The 17,316-nt window shown below is 42.2% G+C and overlaps 6 protein-coding genes across 11 annotated transcripts; 2 read left to right on the plus strand and 4 right to left on the minus strand.

Moving 5' to 3' along the window:
- Positions 1–1,466: 1,466 nt before the first annotated feature.
- Positions 1,467–7,039, minus strand: RB195_007419 (uncharacterized protein; the record flags this gene model as incomplete). The annotated part of the gene is made up of 5 exons (XM_013437546.2): positions 1,467–1,604; positions 2,723–2,812; positions 2,900–3,018; positions 3,088–3,206; positions 6,954–7,039. 5 exons carry the CDS (start codon positions 7,037–7,039, stop codon positions 1,467–1,469), a joined length of 552 nt encoding a protein of 183 aa, XP_013293000.2.
- A 539-nt stretch (positions 7,040–7,578) lies between these two features.
- Positions 7,579–8,024, plus strand: RB195_007420 (uncharacterized protein; the record flags this gene model as incomplete). Of its 2 annotated transcripts, XM_064181028.1 has the most annotated exons (4): positions 7,579–7,659; positions 7,711–7,810; positions 7,866–7,936; positions 7,986–8,024. In XM_064181028.1, the coding sequence occupies 4 exons, from the start codon at positions 7,579–7,581 to the stop codon at positions 8,022–8,024; spliced, it is 291 nt and encodes a 96-aa protein (XP_064037852.1). The 2 variants fall into 2 exon arrangements, with proteins under 2 accessions (XP_064037852.1, XP_064037853.1); XM_064181029.1 differs by lacking the exon at positions 7,986–8,024 and having other exon boundaries at positions 7,618–7,659; positions 7,866–7,951.
- Positions 8,025–8,777: 753 nt separating this feature from the next.
- Positions 8,778–9,158, minus strand: RB195_007421 (uncharacterized protein; the record flags this gene model as incomplete). The annotated part of the gene is made up of 1 exon (XM_064181032.1): positions 8,778–9,158. The coding sequence occupies one exon, from the start codon at positions 9,156–9,158 to the stop codon at positions 8,778–8,780; it is 381 nt and encodes a 126-aa protein (XP_064037854.1).
- A 60-nt stretch (positions 9,159–9,218) lies between these two features.
- RB195_007422 (uncharacterized protein) lies at positions 9,219–10,772 on the minus strand (the record flags this gene model as incomplete). 3 transcript variants are annotated; one of them, XM_064181035.1, is made up of 2 exons in its annotated part: positions 9,219–9,875; positions 9,927–10,772. In XM_064181035.1, 2 exons carry the CDS (start codon positions 10,770–10,772, stop codon positions 9,219–9,221), a joined length of 1,503 nt encoding a protein of 500 aa, XP_064037855.1. The 3 variants fall into 3 exon arrangements, with proteins under 3 accessions (XP_064037855.1, XP_064037856.1, XP_064037857.1); XM_064181033.1 differs by lacking the exon at positions 9,927–10,772 and having other exon boundaries at positions 9,219–9,659; XM_064181034.1 differs by lacking the exon at positions 9,219–9,875 and having other exon boundaries at positions 9,912–10,772.
- A 210-nt stretch (positions 10,773–10,982) lies between these two features.
- RB195_007423 (uncharacterized protein) lies at positions 10,983–11,627 on the minus strand (the record flags this gene model as incomplete). Its single annotated transcript, XM_064181036.1, has 1 exon — positions 10,983–11,627. The coding sequence occupies one exon, from the start codon at positions 11,625–11,627 to the stop codon at positions 10,983–10,985; it is 645 nt and encodes a 214-aa protein (XP_064037858.1).
- A 135-nt stretch (positions 11,628–11,762) lies between these two features.
- Positions 11,763–16,163, plus strand: RB195_007424 (uncharacterized protein; the record flags this gene model as incomplete). Of its 3 annotated transcripts, XM_064181039.1 has the most annotated exons (12): positions 11,763–11,830; positions 11,898–12,009; positions 12,351–12,431; positions 12,493–12,572; positions 12,634–12,725; positions 13,526–13,682; positions 13,822–13,941; positions 14,255–14,313; positions 15,310–15,437; positions 15,554–15,667; positions 15,715–15,876; positions 15,945–16,163. In XM_064181039.1, 12 exons carry the CDS (start codon positions 11,763–11,765, stop codon positions 16,161–16,163), a joined length of 1,392 nt encoding a protein of 463 aa, XP_064037860.1. The 3 variants fall into 3 exon arrangements, with proteins under 3 accessions (XP_064037860.1, XP_064037859.1, XP_064037861.1); XM_064181037.1 differs by lacking the exons at positions 11,898–12,009; positions 13,822–13,941 and adding an exon at positions 12,152–12,183 and having other exon boundaries at positions 11,763–11,850; XM_064181038.1 differs by lacking the exon at positions 13,822–13,941.
- Positions 16,164–17,316: the final 1,153 nt, after the last annotated feature.

Here is a 17,316-nt window from a genome sequence, read left to right on the forward strand (position 1 = left end):
TGAACAATCAAATTTTAACGAAGGAAAGTTACAGGACTAAACGAAGTATAGAGAACAGCAAATTAAAGCTTTTTGCAGTTAATAAGATTAGTTAATAAGATTATAAGATTTCGAATGAAATGATAGAAACCGTGGAGAGGAGCCCTGTGAAGTTTATGTGAATTAATCTGGCAAGTTCGAGGAAATTGTTATCTGTTGCGAAGGAACAACAGTGACGTCAGTAATCTGAAGAAGGAGAAGAAAAAAATAAGCAAAATTAGCTAATAGATGTAAATCCGTCCATATATCTGCGAGCGTTAGAACTCCAACATCACATGGACTTATAATATTCGTTGAAAAAGAAAAAAAAGCTAGAGTTTTAAGGTTGATCAGTCAACCTTAAGACTTTGGCAGCAATGCGATAGCCTTCAGAATCGCAAAAATTCATTAAGGCAATAACTCGCTAAGGACGAACCGATGTACAAATCATTCTACTTACCTGCTTAGCCAAAGGGAGGGGAATTGCAGTATCGACCGTGCCTGAGAGTACAACCTCCTATGTCTCATGGTCGGGTTAAAACCACCTGAAGGTCCATGTAATTGCGCAGGCTGCTGCACTCCTAGTTGCATGGTGAAACTAACGCTTGTATAGTCGGGTCAAAACGAGATGAATCACGAGTGCAGTTGCGGTGCATTTGCGTACGCGCTCGAAACGGTGCGACGGAGACAGCAGTTGGAAGCGAGTTGGGACCGTCGCAAATTGCAGCGATGGGTGGTGCCAGCAACGGTTTCGCCACGCTTCTAGCCGCTACGCTCCACCGAAGCCACTCGAGAGAAGTCGCATACGCAGTTGCGTACGTGCTTCATATCGTTTTGACCCTATTATGATTACCTTGAAATATTTGACTATAACTTTTGCTGTGCAGTTTCATGTAGATTATTCCTCCGCACAAAACTCTACAATAAAACTAACTGTTATAATCATGTACTGCACTAATGCTAAAGGACAATTCAAGATATTCCAGAATTGCAGTTCCTCTGGAACTGAACGTCAAAAATCTACTAAAACATACATGACTAGTCTATATTGTGGATAATCTACTAGAATAATCCTAGAATTTTGTGGCAATCGTAAAACTTTAAATGTGGATCATCAAACCATCCTTGTTTTACGAATGAAGGACGACCAAAAAGTAGCTATCCATTAACTCCTAATTCTTGGGATTCTTTCTGCTTTTCATTCAAATTGTTTAATGGATAGCTATCTTGCGAAAATAACTAACTCTGCAAAAAGAAACGAGCATGCATAAACTCTGGTAATGAGAATGGAATACCAAACAAAGAAAACAAGAAAGTTCATTCACAGAGCAACAATTCAACATTCTTCTAATGTTCCCCTAAAACTTCTAAAATTCCATAATAACAATCTGGGAAATTTCATAGATAAAACTCTGGTAAAATAATTTCAAATAAGTGAATGTGTGAAGTTATGCTTCCTGATAACTTAACAATGCAGTTACAGGAACGTTGGATATTCGTTCTCTTCCTTGGAGGGGTACAAGTTCTATAAGAACAAATGCTTCTGCAACGGTGGCACCAGCTTTCTCAACAACTTCGACCGCCGCCTGTAAAGAAAAACAAGTAATCTTAAAAGTCGTTAAGGTTTTGTTGGAATTCAAGAAGTATTTTCGTAACGAGGATTGGGCTATAAAGAAAAATAACTGGATTTGCAAGAGCCCAAGAGTATCACGCTATATAATGACGGGCTCAGTCTGTCACAAGTGTGGAGCGAATTCCAAGAAAAGGTAGTCCAAATTCGCCAAATTTGGGTGCCAAAAGCTAGAAAGCGGATGAGATGAGATGGGTGTCACAAACTGGTGCGCTAGAAAGCGCGGGAGATTCTATGGTAAGTGACTGGTGCGACAGCGCAAGAACTCAGAATCGCAAAGCTATTGTTCCATTAGCACCGCGCAGTAATTCGAAGCGAATTTGTCGGGACGAGGTAAATGAGACATTTTAACCAGTTTCGTTACCGTTACAACTGGACGCTTCATTTTAATGCACACGTTCGTGTGCCCCCTTCACTGTGCGTTGCCTTTATCACGTTTGCCAGTTTCTTTCTTCAGAAATCACATACGTGCATGCAGACAGCTGCCTTAATAGCAGCTAGCGGTTTACGTGATTTGAAGTACGACCCTATCCTTATCAGTATGATGACACCATCCAAGTCACTACATGGTAGCACATCACCCTATGTTAATTGTTGGGGGAAAGACGAGAAAAAAAGAGCACTTCTAATGTTTTCAAACTGTAGCGGTATCGGTAGAATGTAGATGTGAAGGCAGGTATAAATACTCTTTAAACGTAGTACTGACTGTTTTAGCAGGAAGATTTGGAAAATTTCCATCAGTGGCTATATTTCTGACAGAAAGAAAGATAAAGGCGTTGTTTAGAAAACACTGATTTTAATTATGTGGCAAAAATTTGAAGATAGTGCCCCTTTTTTGAATCTTTATCAATCGCTGAAGGCGAGCGAAGTGGGCCCCACAAGAAGTCTGAAGTCCGACTTTAGCCGGACGTTCAGATTTATTACAATATGTTAACGAAGCTTGAGAAACCAATTACGCATTTGAAATCGTATAATGGAACTACTCTAATAAGATCCATCAAATTTAACAAAGCAAAATAATCATAAACAGTCATTTTTACTTCGAAATAACTGCCTAAAATATAGGAGACATACCTTCATTGTGCCTCCTGTTGCTAGTAAGTCGTCAACAATGACTACCTTCCAACCGGCTGACATAGCCCCTTTTTGAACCTCAACGGTGTCCTGGAAGAAGATTGCTTCAATTTTACTAATCGCAGTAGTAGAGTAGCATATTATGCTGTTGAAAGACGTTAGATATTAAAGATATGCCTCGCCATATTCCTTCTCATAGGATGCCTGGATACAGTCACCTGGCAATTTACCCTTCTTTCTTATTGGAATGAAAGGCACTCCCAAAAACACTGCAATCATAGGACCAAACAGGAAACCTAGAAGGAGTCGAAAACATCAAGAATACATGTACACAAAAACAAACACTCTGAACTAGCGGGAAATACCTCGCGCTTCAAGAGCCGCTATAGCATTGATCTCACCCACATCAGTACGAACATGTTCGGCAATCGCACAACAGAGATCTTTCACAAGCGAAGGGTTGGCGAATAGAGGCATTATATCTCTGCAACGGTAGGAATTGAAAAACATTCTAAACTACGATGTTTTTAAAATTAGTTAAAAATAAAAGTGGTTGCTGTTGGCGCTGCACTAAACCGCTTAAAATTGAATTCTATCAACCATTTCTGTCCCTCTTTGAAGAGAATCTGGTACGAATTACATGTTTGAGATACAAAACTTTCTTAGTATTTGCGGGCTTGTCATTTTAAAATCAAAATACCGAGCATTAAACCCTTCAGGTATTTTCTTAGAGGCATCACTCCACCAATCTGAAGTGGTACGGACTTCAGGAGGAGCACTTTTATAAGGGATAGCAGATTATGGAGAGGAAGGTGTTTCCGTTCATTTCTTCCTAATTGCCGTAAAAACGGCCCGGAAGATACGGCTTCTGGCGTTCTGACGCACTCTTTTCTACAGGGAGTTCGATTGGAGCGCGCCAGCCTTGTGCAGCGCCGCATCTTCCGGGCCGTTTTTTACGGCAATTAGGAAGAAATGGACGGAATCACCCTCCTCTCCATAATCTACTATCCCTCATAAGGATACTCCCCCTGAAATCTGCGCCACCTCAGATTCGTGAGGTGATGTCTTTAAAGCTGTTGTTGGGAAAGCATCTAGTGACGACAAAAAAAGTATCCTGATCCATAAATGTCGGTCGGCAGAGAGCGAAATTCAATCACAAGCAAGCGAAATTCAGCGAAATCCGAGACACGAAGACAGAAATAATTTGACCCACAATTTGTTTCGATATATTTTTCATCTTTTAATATCGTAAAGTGGAAGAAATGCGAAACAGGTTACTGACAGCACTGCACATTAATGTTACGTAAAAAAAGCTTTCGAAAAATTAAACTGAAAATGCAAAAATCAAAGGCGATCCTCACTAGAGAGTTTCGCATCATAAGAATATAATAAAATTGACAAGAGACTTGCTCAACTCCAGATTTTCTCATAAAATCAGTAAAACAAGTTCTTCCACTTCTGTGAGGAATATTTGTGAAAGAAGAGCCGGCGTAGAGCAGTCGGCTGTAGCCGCATGGTGGATTGTTCGAAATCCCCTAGTGCAAACCAATTCCTTCATCACTACGGTGTCGATAAATTGGAACCAGACTTGTTTGGGAGGACAAAAACACTGATTTGATCATAGGCGGGCCCCCACAAGTCATTGTATAGGACAACACACGTTCCAAAAAACCCCAACCATTACGAATTCCAATAAAAACGCGTTGACGCATCCAAAGTGAATTGATGATGATAAATGACTTTTATTTTGACTTTATAATTAAAACAAGCACGACGAATACCTCATGGTGCGAGAGCGGTACTCGACGCACGAGAGACTTAAGGTCCAGCATAAAACCTTAATCCTTAACGCTTCAATAAAAACCTATTTGAAGAGAAAAACCGAGGAACTATAAGAAGTACAAAGATAACCAAGATAACAAATATGATCTCGGCAATGAGTTTTCATAAGCAATTCTTCTGAAATAAATTGGAAAAGTGGAATTCCATCTTCATATAACAACCATTTATAATAATTTCGATACAGTAGGCTGCTATCCTCAACCTCGATCTTTCGAAAAGACAAACAATGAAGCTTGCGAAGAAGAAATTACATCAGTACGAGTAATTTTCTCCACCCTAAAACTTGTATTTTTGTTTATTCCTAACAATTTCATGTGTCTCTGTGTCCCTGGGTATTCGTTTCCGCATTGTAGCACTTCTGATAGTGTAATTCCGAAGTGAATTTGATTCATGCCATTTTTGCCATTAACTTCCATTGAACACTTCAAATTAAGTGCGCTAACTGTTCTAAATTTGATGTGTTCAACTTTTCTTTCTGGTTACAAGTGAATAATCGAGTACGAAAAGCAATATGTTCTTAACAAAGTCATAGTCAGGCCTTCCTGGCATAAACGATACACCCTACCTACAACTATAGTGGGGTCAAAACGACATGAACCACGTTGCAGTTGCGCTCGAAGCGACGCGGTGGAGATATCGGTTGGAACCGACGTGCCTGATCACTACGCTCCAACGCGTCGCTTCGATCGCAGCCGCTCACGCAGATGCACCGGATTTCATGTAGTTTTGACCCAACTATAAAAATTAAAATTGAAAAAATTGAAAAAAATTGGCAACATTCAATGCGGTCAATTTGAAAATATGCGGCGCGACCGATAGGTCACATAAAACCACAAATTGGAGTCATTCGAAGAACAAACCTTTGCAGAGAGTGACTGAGCATATTTTGCGAATTTACAAGGACCATTTCCATACTACTACGAGATCACTTAAACATAAAAAAAGACTGAATACTCCCATTATGCACCATTTCTTAGTTACCGACAATCTCTACATTAACTGACCTGGTTTGAGAAGCAAAAAAGTTGTATTAGTTTCGCGAAGTAATTTGAGCCATTAGACAGACCACGTTCGCCTGGCCTGACAGCCCAACCTTTCAGAATTTTCAAAATAAAAACGGGTCGGCTGATTAGGGTTTACGCATTTTACTGTAGGTCCCACATAACGGCTCCAAACACGAAGAAAAAGCTTTGAAAATTGTCATACATAAGCACACGTGAATGTGATGAGCACAAACATAACATCTACTAGCAAAGACCGTATTTTTGAAGGGACATTACATGCTGTACTGTCGAGAACAAAAGACTATTGATTCGTATGCATCACTTTGAGCATATGCTATAAGTAGACAAAATTAAGGATTTTAGGTACTAAAGTAGTTGGGGAGGGGCACTGAACCTCGGTTTTATTTCTAGAATCTCTACCTTCCGGGGAAAATGTAGTTTGGGAGAGGTCATTCAGTGGTGCCCTTACTTTTCGAAGAAAATAATTAAATCAATCGGATCCCTAAGGCTTAAGCGTTAGAATTAGAGGATCTATGACATGTAAACTAAAGTTACTCAGAGAAAAAGTAAGTTAAAGTCGACAAATAAGCCACTGAGTGCTCCCCCCAACTTCATTTTTCTTCTACCTTCATTTTTTCTCTTAGTAGTCTTAGTCTTCATGTCATAGGTCCTCTAACTACCTTAGCACCGAATTTTGAAAATATTTGCCGAACGTATTATAGTTGGGTCAAAACGACATGAACCACGAGCAAGCATTTGCGTAAGCGGCTGCGGTCAAAGCGCCGCCACATAGAAAACGTTAGAATCGAGGTGGGACCATCTCGAGCTGCAGCGGTGAGTGGTGCTAGCACAGTTCCTCGTTCGATCCTACGCTCCATCGCACCATCGGGGGCGCGGGAGCTTACGAGACTGCACCGAACTTTGTGCGGTTCTAACCCTACTATATTCATTCCTGGAAATGTTTTTTTTAAGAAGTGATCGCGAACCCAACATCTGCTATGGCAGAAAGGTGAATTTCCGTAGTCTTACGCAAAACCTACTGGTTGTGACCTTACAGAAATGTGTTCACTGTGGAAAACGGTCATAAGTCATACTCTTGAGAACTCGCTGCGGAAACACTTATCAGAATCTTAACTCAATGGCTAAACTGGCACATGTCGATAAAATCGATACTGATAAGAGGTTGTTGCACTCGTCATCACCAACACCTACACTAGTCCATATAAGTGGGCTCTCAAAAAATTGCTCCTTCGTGTTCGGGGCCATTAAGTAAGAGCGTTGAAGTACATCAATACCGGTTTGTTCGAAGCACTGGAGCGGAGGTTAGAACTCCTATAAACATAACTTCGGGGGAGGGATCATCTGGCACGCCGTGTACGACTCGCCTGAAATTGATCCCTTTCTTCGGGAAATCCATTATGCTACGGATATGACGATCCACATCTGTCCTCAGCTCTTCTAGACGCCTCATCTGTAATCTTCAAAATATTCCAGTAACCAAGGGCAAACAAGGAAATACAAAATAACAGTGAATAACATAACAAAGAGCCAGGATAGGCGACGAACGGCCACTGATAGGACGTTTGCGCTTATGCGGTAGCAGGTCCCACAACGATTCCTGCCAGAGGCCCATCAAAGGCCTTGCAGGCACTTCAAGAGATTGAATGCCTAGTGGTTGGCGTTGGTGGGATTTCGTTCTTTGTAAGGTTTACGGATTATTTCTTGCATAACTGGTAGTTCTTAGGAACTACTCCAGAGTTTAATTCTATTCCTTCCTCGTTCTCTGCTCTGTTTATGTCGAGTGACGTACCTTGTAACTCGTGTTTTTATACAGAAAGGGAGGAACCAGAAGAAGAATTGTCTGTGATCATTCATTCAAACACATTGTTCTCCTAATGTGCAGCCTCGTCATTCGATTTCCTCCCTATTGTTCAACGTTTTCAGGCGGAGTTTGTACTTTATTCTAGGTAGAATCTGGGTTGAAGACCTGCCGGCGGAATCGTTTCCATCATGAATTTAAATGTTTTAAAGCTCATCCTTTTGTCTGTAATGATATGTGCGACTCTTGTGGCTGGATTAGCCCCTTTAAAGGTACGTCTTCCATATTCGGAATCATTTTCTTTTAGTCCTTTATGCGTTTAGGTTTTGCGTTATCTACGTCGTAGTGCTGCCCAAGCATCGTCCTCAAAACAGCATCGGCATGTCTCGCTAATATTATGTCTACTCACATGTTTCTCAGGAGGTAAATGAGTCTTAAAAGTGATATTAATTGGATCAGTTACGTTAATATTTTTCAGGTGTCTTTTTGGCAACATGTTTCCTCCATTTATTTCCGGAACTTGCTGAGAACGTGCGAAAACTCGATGAGGTTACAAATCTTTGATTTTACATAGCTATGTTCAAATTCATGGCTCTAGTCCTTAGAAAGGAGTGAAAGTGGTTGCTCTGTTGATTAGATAGCAAACGTTTGTTCTCTGAATTTCTGGAAATAGAAAAAGAATGCATTGCGTAAAAGTTAATGAATTTGTGCCTTCCTGATAGGGTCCCCACTCAAATGAAAAAAAAAAACATAAAGTTGTTGGATGGTTATGACAGAATCAACAGCATTATTCACTCAAAGTGAGTGACGTCAGTAGAATTAATCACGCTCGTCACTCTGATGGTGACGCGAATGGAGCATTCTGCTAATTTACCATGCGGATGTATAAGTGTACCACTCGGGATTTTTTTTCGCTTTTTGTTCCCTACAGTTGTTTTCTTGTGAGAAATTCCTAGAATGTGAACTTCCTTGCATTTGCATACCCTATAGAAGGTGGTGCTAGCTAATGGAAACACTTTTCCTAATATATTCAGTTTCGTAGTCGCCTAAGTTGCGTCACGCAAACATAAAGGCAGATCAAAGTCTCTGTTGTTCTCGATGGAATTCTTGATTTCCATTAAAGCTTAGCAGGAGCAAGTTCTTTTTTTGTAAAGTTAGGAATGGAAAATTTCATCCTTTACCTAAACTTTGTATCATTAACGTTCCAGAAGCTTCTTTTATTTAACTCAAGCTCAAAATGCGTTTCTTTGCTATTTACAATCGGTGCAATGCTTGCTCCGAATGGTGATTGTTGATAAATATTGGCAGAGTGTTAGCAAATATTTTAATGGTTGTATCACATTCTATTATTAATATTATTATACTTTATCATACAGCTTGATCACCTTGATCACCTTGACTCCCGTTGATCTTCGAACTGGTCGAGCGGGCGCCAGTAATTCTTCCATTTGTCCCGATCGCGTGCCAGAGTAGCCCAGTGGTTCCTCCTTTCGCGTGGGACACGAAGAGCGTCATATTTTTCTTTGAAGGACTTCGTGAAGAAATCTGACCATCGGATCGGCGGTCTTCCTGTAGTGCGCTTAATATCGCGGGGAACCCAGTCGCTCACGGCTCTGGTCCAAGGGTGGTCGTTAAAGCGCATCACGTGTCCGGCCCACCTTATTTTACTTTCCTTGGCAAACGCGGCGGCGTCTCTAATCTTCGATCGCTGACGTAGGAGAGAACTTCGAATCCCGTCCTTCACTTGCGTGAAACGGGATACTCCTAGCATCACTCTCTCAATTGCGCGATCAGTGACACTCACCGCGTTTTCTTCCTGCTTGCGAAATGCTCAGGTTTCCGAAGCATAGGTCAAAGCAGGAAGTACGGTGATGTTGAAGAGGTGAGCACGGAGCCGGGTGTTCCTGGTCTTCTTCACTACATCCTCGATGCTCTTGTACGCTCCCCAAGCCGCTCGTCTCCTCCTGCCCAGCTCGGGGGTCAGGTCGTTCATCATGTTCAATTCCCGACCCAGATAAACGTAGCTGGTGCATATGTTCGTTCCGTTGAGCGTGAATGAGGCATCCGAGACCCATCCGTTGCGCATGAACATAGTCTTTTGCAGATTCAGCTGAAGACCGATGCATCCACATTTCTCGTCGAATTCGGTCAGCATTCGTTCCGCTTGGCTGATGCTCGATGTTAGCAGTGCGATGTCATCAGCAAAGCGCAAATGGTGTAGCTGCCGACCATCAACCTTCACTCCCATGTCGTCCCATTCCAACTTTCGCATTGCGTTCTCGAGGGTGGCTGTGAATATTTTGGGTGAAATTGTATCACCCTGTCGGACCCCCCTCTTCACGTCGATGATGATGTTCTTGTAGAATGGCGAAATTCCGGTCGTGAAGTTGCTGTACAAGTCTCGAAGTACCTTTATGTACTGAGTAGGGACGCCTTGGTTGTCTAAGGCTTCCACGACCGCTTCCGTCTCAACTGAGTCGAAGGCCTTCTTCAAGTTGATGAAGGTGAGACAGAGCGGCATCTTTTAGTCTCGTGATACCTCGATGAGTTTCGAAACAGCGTAAATGTGGTCAATCGTGCTGAATCCTTCTCGAAACCCTGCTTGCTCGCATGGCTGTCCTTCATCCAAGACTTTTTTAATCCTATTAAGGATCACTCTTGTAAAGAGCTTGTAGATGACGGACAGTAAGCAGATTGGACGATAGTTGCCGATGTCATGTGGGTCTTCCTTTTTATACAACAACACGGTTTTGCTGGTCTTCCACTGTTTAGGAACCTTGCATTCCGACAGATAACGTGTAAAGAGCCTCGCCAGGGTATTGATGAGTACCGGCGGAAGGTTCTCCAGGTGTTCTGGTCTTATTCTATTGGGACTGGGTGCCGTACGATTTCTTATCGACACGATAGCATGTCGTATTTCGGACGGGAGAACCTCTGGAATGACTTGTCCGTCTTCCCTCAGATGGTGAGGAGGCAAGTGGACATGGCTGTCGAAGAGATCAGAGTAGAAGTCGTAGATGATTTTCTCCTTCCCCCTTCTCGATACAATGGCTGTTCCCTTTGGGTTCCGGAGAGCAGTCATCCTCGTCTTGCGACTGGCGAAGTCTCGACGGGCATAGCGGATGCTTTTCCCCGCCTCTGCAGCTTCAGCCAGCACTTCTGCTCTTCTCTCTTTAAGGTCTTCCTTTATCGCCTCTCTGCAAAGCCTTGCGAGCTCGGACGTGAGTTCTTGGTTCCCTGCGGCTCGTGCTGCTCCACGCTGGCGTATCAGCTCAAGAGTTTCAAGAGACAGGCGTCTCTTGGTGGTTTTAAAACTCTCAGCCTTCTTCGCGCAGTAGTGAAGGTGTTCAACAAGCCGGTCATATTCCTCGTCGATGTTGTCCATTGCGGAATCTTCCCAAAAGCCGGCTAGAGTAGCGAAGAAATCCCAGTTGATGATAGTCCTGGGATTTCTCTCTCTCTGAACTTGGCGGCTTTCTCTGCTCTCCTTGTGAAGCAAAATCTTCCTCGGAGGAGGCGATGGTCTGATCCCGTATAGAACTTTGGTACAACAGCGACGTCCGTCAGGCAGAATCTTTTATTGACGAGGACGATTTTATTGAACGTGGTCTATTTCATTACGGTACACTCCACCGGGTGACTCCCACATCCAGCGTAGAGAGGAGGGCTTATGGAATTGCGAGTTCCCATGGATGGTCTTAGTCGTCATGATGAACTCGGAGAGCCTCTCCCCCTGGTCATTCCATTGTAGGCCGTTGGTCCCGATGTGAAATTCCTCCGGCGTTCTTCTTGGGCCAACTTTGGCGTTGAAATCGCCAATTATGACCTTGTAGAAGGCATGATCTTCTCTATAGAACTTCTCCAGGTCCATATAGAAAGCTTCGACTTTTTCTTCTCTGTAGCTTGATGTTGGAGCGTAAGCGACGAAGATAGTCAAAGCTAGTGTTGGACCACATTTTCTCATCCGCAGACGTCCGATTCGGGTCGTAAGTTGTTCGAAAGAATCGATGTTCTTTGCCATACTCGTATTGACGAGGGCGCCAACTCCACCAACACCTCTACTGTCGCATGTTCCTAAGAATAGTTCTTCTCCAGTTTCATATACGGCGTTGAGAGGGTGACGTCGTCTCGTCTCGGTCAGTCCGATGACGTCGTACTTGATCTTCTTGGCATGCATCATCAGATCTTCGATGGCCGCTTCCGATGCAAGCGTACGTGCGTTATAAGTACAGATCGTCATCCTAGTCCTTTTCCGTTTCGGTAGCCTACATGACTCCTGCAACCCCGTCCTACCTGGCGCTACCGTACCAGGCTTTCCCCCGGAATCAGGAGACTCTTTTCTATTACTGTGTTTTGCATAAAAATTTTAAAACCCATGGGCAGGTTGCAAGCCTCTAGTCCCATGAGTTTTTGGGAGAACTTCCGTTCTCCCGGAGTGGACATGTGGAGCTTATTTGTTGGAGGTGACTCCAAACCGCCTCCCTTGCACCTCCCAGTCACTTGATTGCAGGCTTTTGGTCGGACTGACGTGCGGGATACAACGATGTCATGAGTCAGTCTTGGCTCAGCAGAAACAGGGAGTTCATACCCTGAATCCACCTGCGTCTCTGGGCAAGCACAAGGTCGCTTTTGGTCCGCGATTAACCCCCTATCCGCCACCCGGGGACGCGCCACGTAGCCTCGCGACTAACCGGCTGTGATCCCTCCAGTGAGGGAGATCCGTGGATCATACAGCTTATATAAGAATATCGTATTGTCTTATAGCTAAGTTGGTCTCGTTACACAACAGAGATCAGGTTATGCGCCATAACGATTAAACGAACGTATTAAATATGCATTGTTACGGTTTCCTCGTAGAACACCATTGGTTCCTAGTTTTCGCGTCTTACTTTTCCAGTCTTTGTAATTTTCCTTTTTCGCCGTAATATCTGTCGAAGAACTTTAATATCTTATCCTTTTTCAGTTATACAATTTCTACATTGACTATCCGGTCGCTGAACTTCTAAGCTGTGCTGGTTTCTTTCTATTGTTCTTTCTTGAGGAGGTTAGTTTTGTATATAGGACGCTAATCAAACTTTGACCTCAGGTTAAATATTGCATTGCAGGTAGTGATCATGGCCATACCTTCCCTTGCACATTCCCATTCTCACGGTGGACACGGTCATGGGCATATACCGGGAGAAAGGTTTGGTTTTCTTAACCTTGAATATGTGTGTAGATTTAATTAAATCTTATTTTATTTATAGTACTCCTCTCACTAAACAAGAACTAGGCGGTTGCTGTATGACGGGCAGTTATGTTCCACCGTTGCCTGCAGCTGAAGCGAACGAGCACTCTGGTTTGTGGAAGTATTTCTTTTTAAAGATTTGAATGTCTCCTTGCGAAAATCTGTTTTGATAACTCTGTCCACAAACCTTAAAGGAGGATATCGCCACGTTATTGAGTCCTTTTCTCCAACACTTGCATAATTGTTGGGAAAGTGGGTGTTGAAGGAATTTTGAACAAATGTTTTAAAGGCAGCATACCAGGAATCTGGGGTGGTATGGATTTCAGGTGGAGTATTCCTATACGGGATAGTAGATTATGGAGAGGGGGTGATTCCGTCCATTTCTTCCTAATTGCCGTAAAAAATGCCCGGAAGATACGGCTTCGAGCGCTCCGGTGCGCTATTTTCTACAACGAATTCGATTGAAGCGCGCCAGCCTTGCGCACACGCCGCATCTTCCGGGCCGTTTTTTACGGCAATTAGGAAGGAATAGACGGAATCCCCCTTCCCCTCTCCGTAGTCTCCCATCCCGTATAAGAATACTCCACCTGAAATCCGTACCACCTCAGGTTCGTGGGGTGATGCCTTTAAATGAGCTAGATATGGGAGACAAACCACGAGCTTCTAGATGCATTAGACATTACATGTATCATGATTTAAGATTTGTTGCCTCGCGAACAGCATTTTTTTATTTCTCTGCTATGAGAAGTTTCTCCTGTGTGTTATAAGCTCCAATTTACACAAGTGTTATGCAAAAACACTTAAAACATTTAGTAACATACACTTCCCAATATATGAAGCAGTTTAAGAACGAAATACTTCCGAAAAGACTGAAATTTCAAGTACTCATGGCTAACCAAAAACAAATTTAGGTCAGGCCACTTCTAGTTTGGTTAAAGAGTACGAATTGGAGAACTCTGGTGGTGAGGAAGAAGGTGCTGGACACTGTCAGAAACACTGTCCATTGACGGTGCATCGCGTTAAAAAGAGCTCTGAACCTCGAGAGACCCAATGCAAAGCATCCAACGAGTGGGTATCTTCGTTTCTGTTTCTATTCGACTCCGTTAAAAAACTTCACATCGATCAACTCAAAAATAATTTTTTTCGTAGGGCCGAGTTGAGCTAAAGATTTCTTCTTCCAGTTTTCAGTTCAGATCAATACATATAGGTCCACACCACTATTTCAACACCGCCTTCAATCTTACGATAGCATGAGCGCTTTGAGAGAAGTTAAAGAAATCAGCAAAACTTCCCCCAAAGATCCATGCCCATGTGAGAAGCATTTAGGGTGAATCTTGTGTAGATTTTATATGGATCTAGGAACTCCTATGTCCCGTTTTTACAGTGATCTTAGTTCATCGTATCTTACTCTGTAAAATCCTACGTGTTGTAGTTGAGATACTTTTCCTTTGTTAATTGTCCCTTTTGTTCCTCATTCAGCACCTGACTTTATACATTGCTTTTCAAATCTTCCACCGAACCGCTGTGCTCAATGACATCTGTACATTGTTTTGTTTTGTTATTGTACCATTGTAGCTGTTTGTCAGCCCATTGTGGCTTCGACTGACGTAATTTTGCTGCACATACAATTGTTGATTTAGAGTATTTACTTCGCTTGTGTTTGCTGAACCGGAACGATGCGAGACGAATTGCGAAAAAGGTATGTGTATTCTAGGCTTCGAAACACATAGTGACAATCCCCTACCGTGAATATAGAGGATAAAGTGTCTAGCGTCAATCAATTTGCTTGGAATGCGCCAACTCGTTTATTTCAATTCAAAATTGTCTCAGGTTAACGCGGGTCCTATACAGTGACTTGGGAGAGGGGGGGGGGGCTAGCCGATGAATTAAGCAAATGTTTTTATCACTCCAATGTCAGTCTTACTCTTGTACTAATTTATAGAGATGAAAGGCTTGATCGGCACTGTAGTGGTTTCGATCTGTTGATCTATTGTGCAGTCACAGTGAAACCTCCTATTGACAGCTTTACACCCTCCTCATACGTTACATTAACCTAAAAATTCCTCATGCCGCAGAGTTTTGCTTTGCTTGTTTCCTTTTTATTCGACTATTTTTCAAAGATTTGAGACTATTAGTAATTCCATTGGAGCTATTTGGCGGTGTTTTTAAAAACCCAAGTGGAAGTACTCTTTTTTTTATGAACAAGTCAACGATTTTTCGTACTCTTACAGAGTATTACATGTTCATACTGCGCCTCATTTATCAGTGTTTTTTTTTAAGAAAAAAAAAACATTTGAACAATATTTTTTTCGCTAATTCTTCGGCAGTCGGGAAGAGATTACACTGTGACTCCACGATCGATCTATGATTCGAAACCGCCTTAGTGCCTCCAAAGCCGCACGATCCTTCCTGGATCGCTGTATTAGTGTCAGGGTTGTCTGAAAGGATAAAATACACTAACTTCATAGAAATTCATAGATTGATTATCGGCTGACCACCGCAATTCATTGTATAGGACAACATGTGCGTTTTAAACGTCAACGATTATAAGCTGCAGTGAAACGTGTTGGAGCATTTAAAGCGGATTGACTCCAGACTTTATCCTTTATGTATCTCTATTGACGGAGCGAAGAAGCTCCATTAGTAGGCTAAGGCCTCTTTGCGTACTTTTCTTGTTTTGACAGCGTTTTTTTAGTTAATGAAGATCCCCCGATTCTGATGAAGTCATCTCCACATGCGCATTCTCACGGTGTCCGATCTATCACTTTTGTTCTTGCTCTATCGATTCATTCGGTTATCGAAGGTGTCGCTCTTGGTGTGGGGGTAAGACAATTTCAGAATTTGGTTTTTTTTTTCTCTCTTGCATTCTGCTGTACGATTTCCAGTTGTATAAATATTTGATTTTTGCTTATCGATTGATTACTTTTTTTCTTTTCTAGGACAACACTTCTGAAACGACGGCATTGTTTTTGTCCCTCCTCGTCCATAAATTGATCGTCGCATTCTCTGTTGGGTTGCAGTTAGCCCGCACCCATGCTCATCAACTGCAATGGGTTAGTCACCACGAAAAGTTTATTCTTGTCTCAAATTTGGTTTTCAGGTAGTTGCTTCGGTGTTTACATTTGCGCTGATGTCTCCGTTGGGAGCTGTAATCGGGATGGCTGTTCAGTCTGCTGCCTCGAATAGTTTCAGCAAAGATGTGACCATCACAATTTTACAAGGATTAGCTGTCGGCACATTCCTCTACGTCACTTTCTTTGAGGTATAAATCTTTGTCTAATCTTCTTTTCACATTTTTGCTGGGATTGTTTGCGATTGTAAATGTTGTAGGTGCTTCTTCATGAGCGTGACAACGAACATCCCAATTTGTTAAAGCTGCTTGTGATGCTTGTGGGATTCTCATTCATAGGTCTCCTCCGTCTAGTCGACAATCATGAACATTCTGACTTTTCACAAGTCCTGGAAAATTCCACTCATATTGGAGCAATGCGAGGAGCTCATTTTGGTAATCATCATCATCATCATGGTCATCATGATCACTCGCATTGACCATCTCATCGATTCCACTTAATAATTAATGAAGTCCTGTTGCCCCTTATCATGGCTTTCTTTTTTTTTACTATATTTTTTCCTAACCAAACGAACTTTTTTTTTTGTTATTTCAGCTTTACTAGGACTTTCTTAATACGTGTATAGTTCCTGTCTGGACATTGAACTGATGGTTTCGGTGTCAATTGCATTCCCGATGATTTCTTTGCGATTTGTTAGGCTAATTACTCGGTACTGTATGCGAGCTTTATGATCAATCAAACAAGATCAAATTATCTTTACTAAGTTTGCAAATTCACCTACACCTACATTTTTTCGGGTGGTTTTCCACGTTGTGTACAGTTCGTTTCCGTTCGTTTGTTCCATCACTTTATTAGCTCTAATAAAGAAATGACGTTTTGAGCTTCTTTGTTTTTATACGGATGAATTGAGATCTTCCTAGTTGAACTTTTTTAAAATATTACATACCCAATTTGGTTCTGCCTAGATCATATATAAGTGGCGTGGTTGATGATCTCAGATATATTCGTTTAGACAAAGTTTTTTTTTTTTTGCTCTTAGATTGTTCTAAATTGGTCCCAATTGGAAGCATGAGGCTATTTGCTCTATAATTGAAATCAAGTCATAAATTATTGTAAAAGTTCAGGGACAAATGCATCGTAGTTAAACATATTAACTCTATATTGATTGGTTCTTTAGTTGCATACTGGAGTGGTGAGCGAAATGTCGTTTGAATGTGTAGTAAATTTGGCCATAAATGGAAATTCTTGCGAGAGAGCTCTTCTCTCCATGACTTTCGTAATTAAAGGGGCCACATTTACGAAATTGACGTGGTAGGAACCTGGAACCCATAGAGAAAACTTGGAGTAAGAGCTGTAAATTACGGGAATGAACACCACTCTTGTACAGGCTCCGGTTCCCTCAGGCTATTCGTTGGTTTTACTTGAATAGGCTGATGTAGAGACCTCATTGATCATCGGCCGCTCGCTCGTGGACGCGACGCATGTACAAAGGTGGCGCGTTGCAGCTGACTCCGTAGGAAAGATCCCCGTCTTGCACACGGTTTTTTGCGATGATTAAGAGAAGATGAGCGGATTCACACTGGTTTCCGTATCTACAACCCTTACTCTACGATTTCGTAGTGATTTCCGAT

Source organism: Necator americanus, chromosome I, assembly GCF_031761385.1.
Source record: "Necator americanus strain Aroian chromosome I, whole genome shotgun sequence".
Taxonomy (NCBI): Eukaryota; Metazoa; Nematoda; class Chromadorea; order Rhabditida; family Ancylostomatidae; genus Necator; species Necator americanus.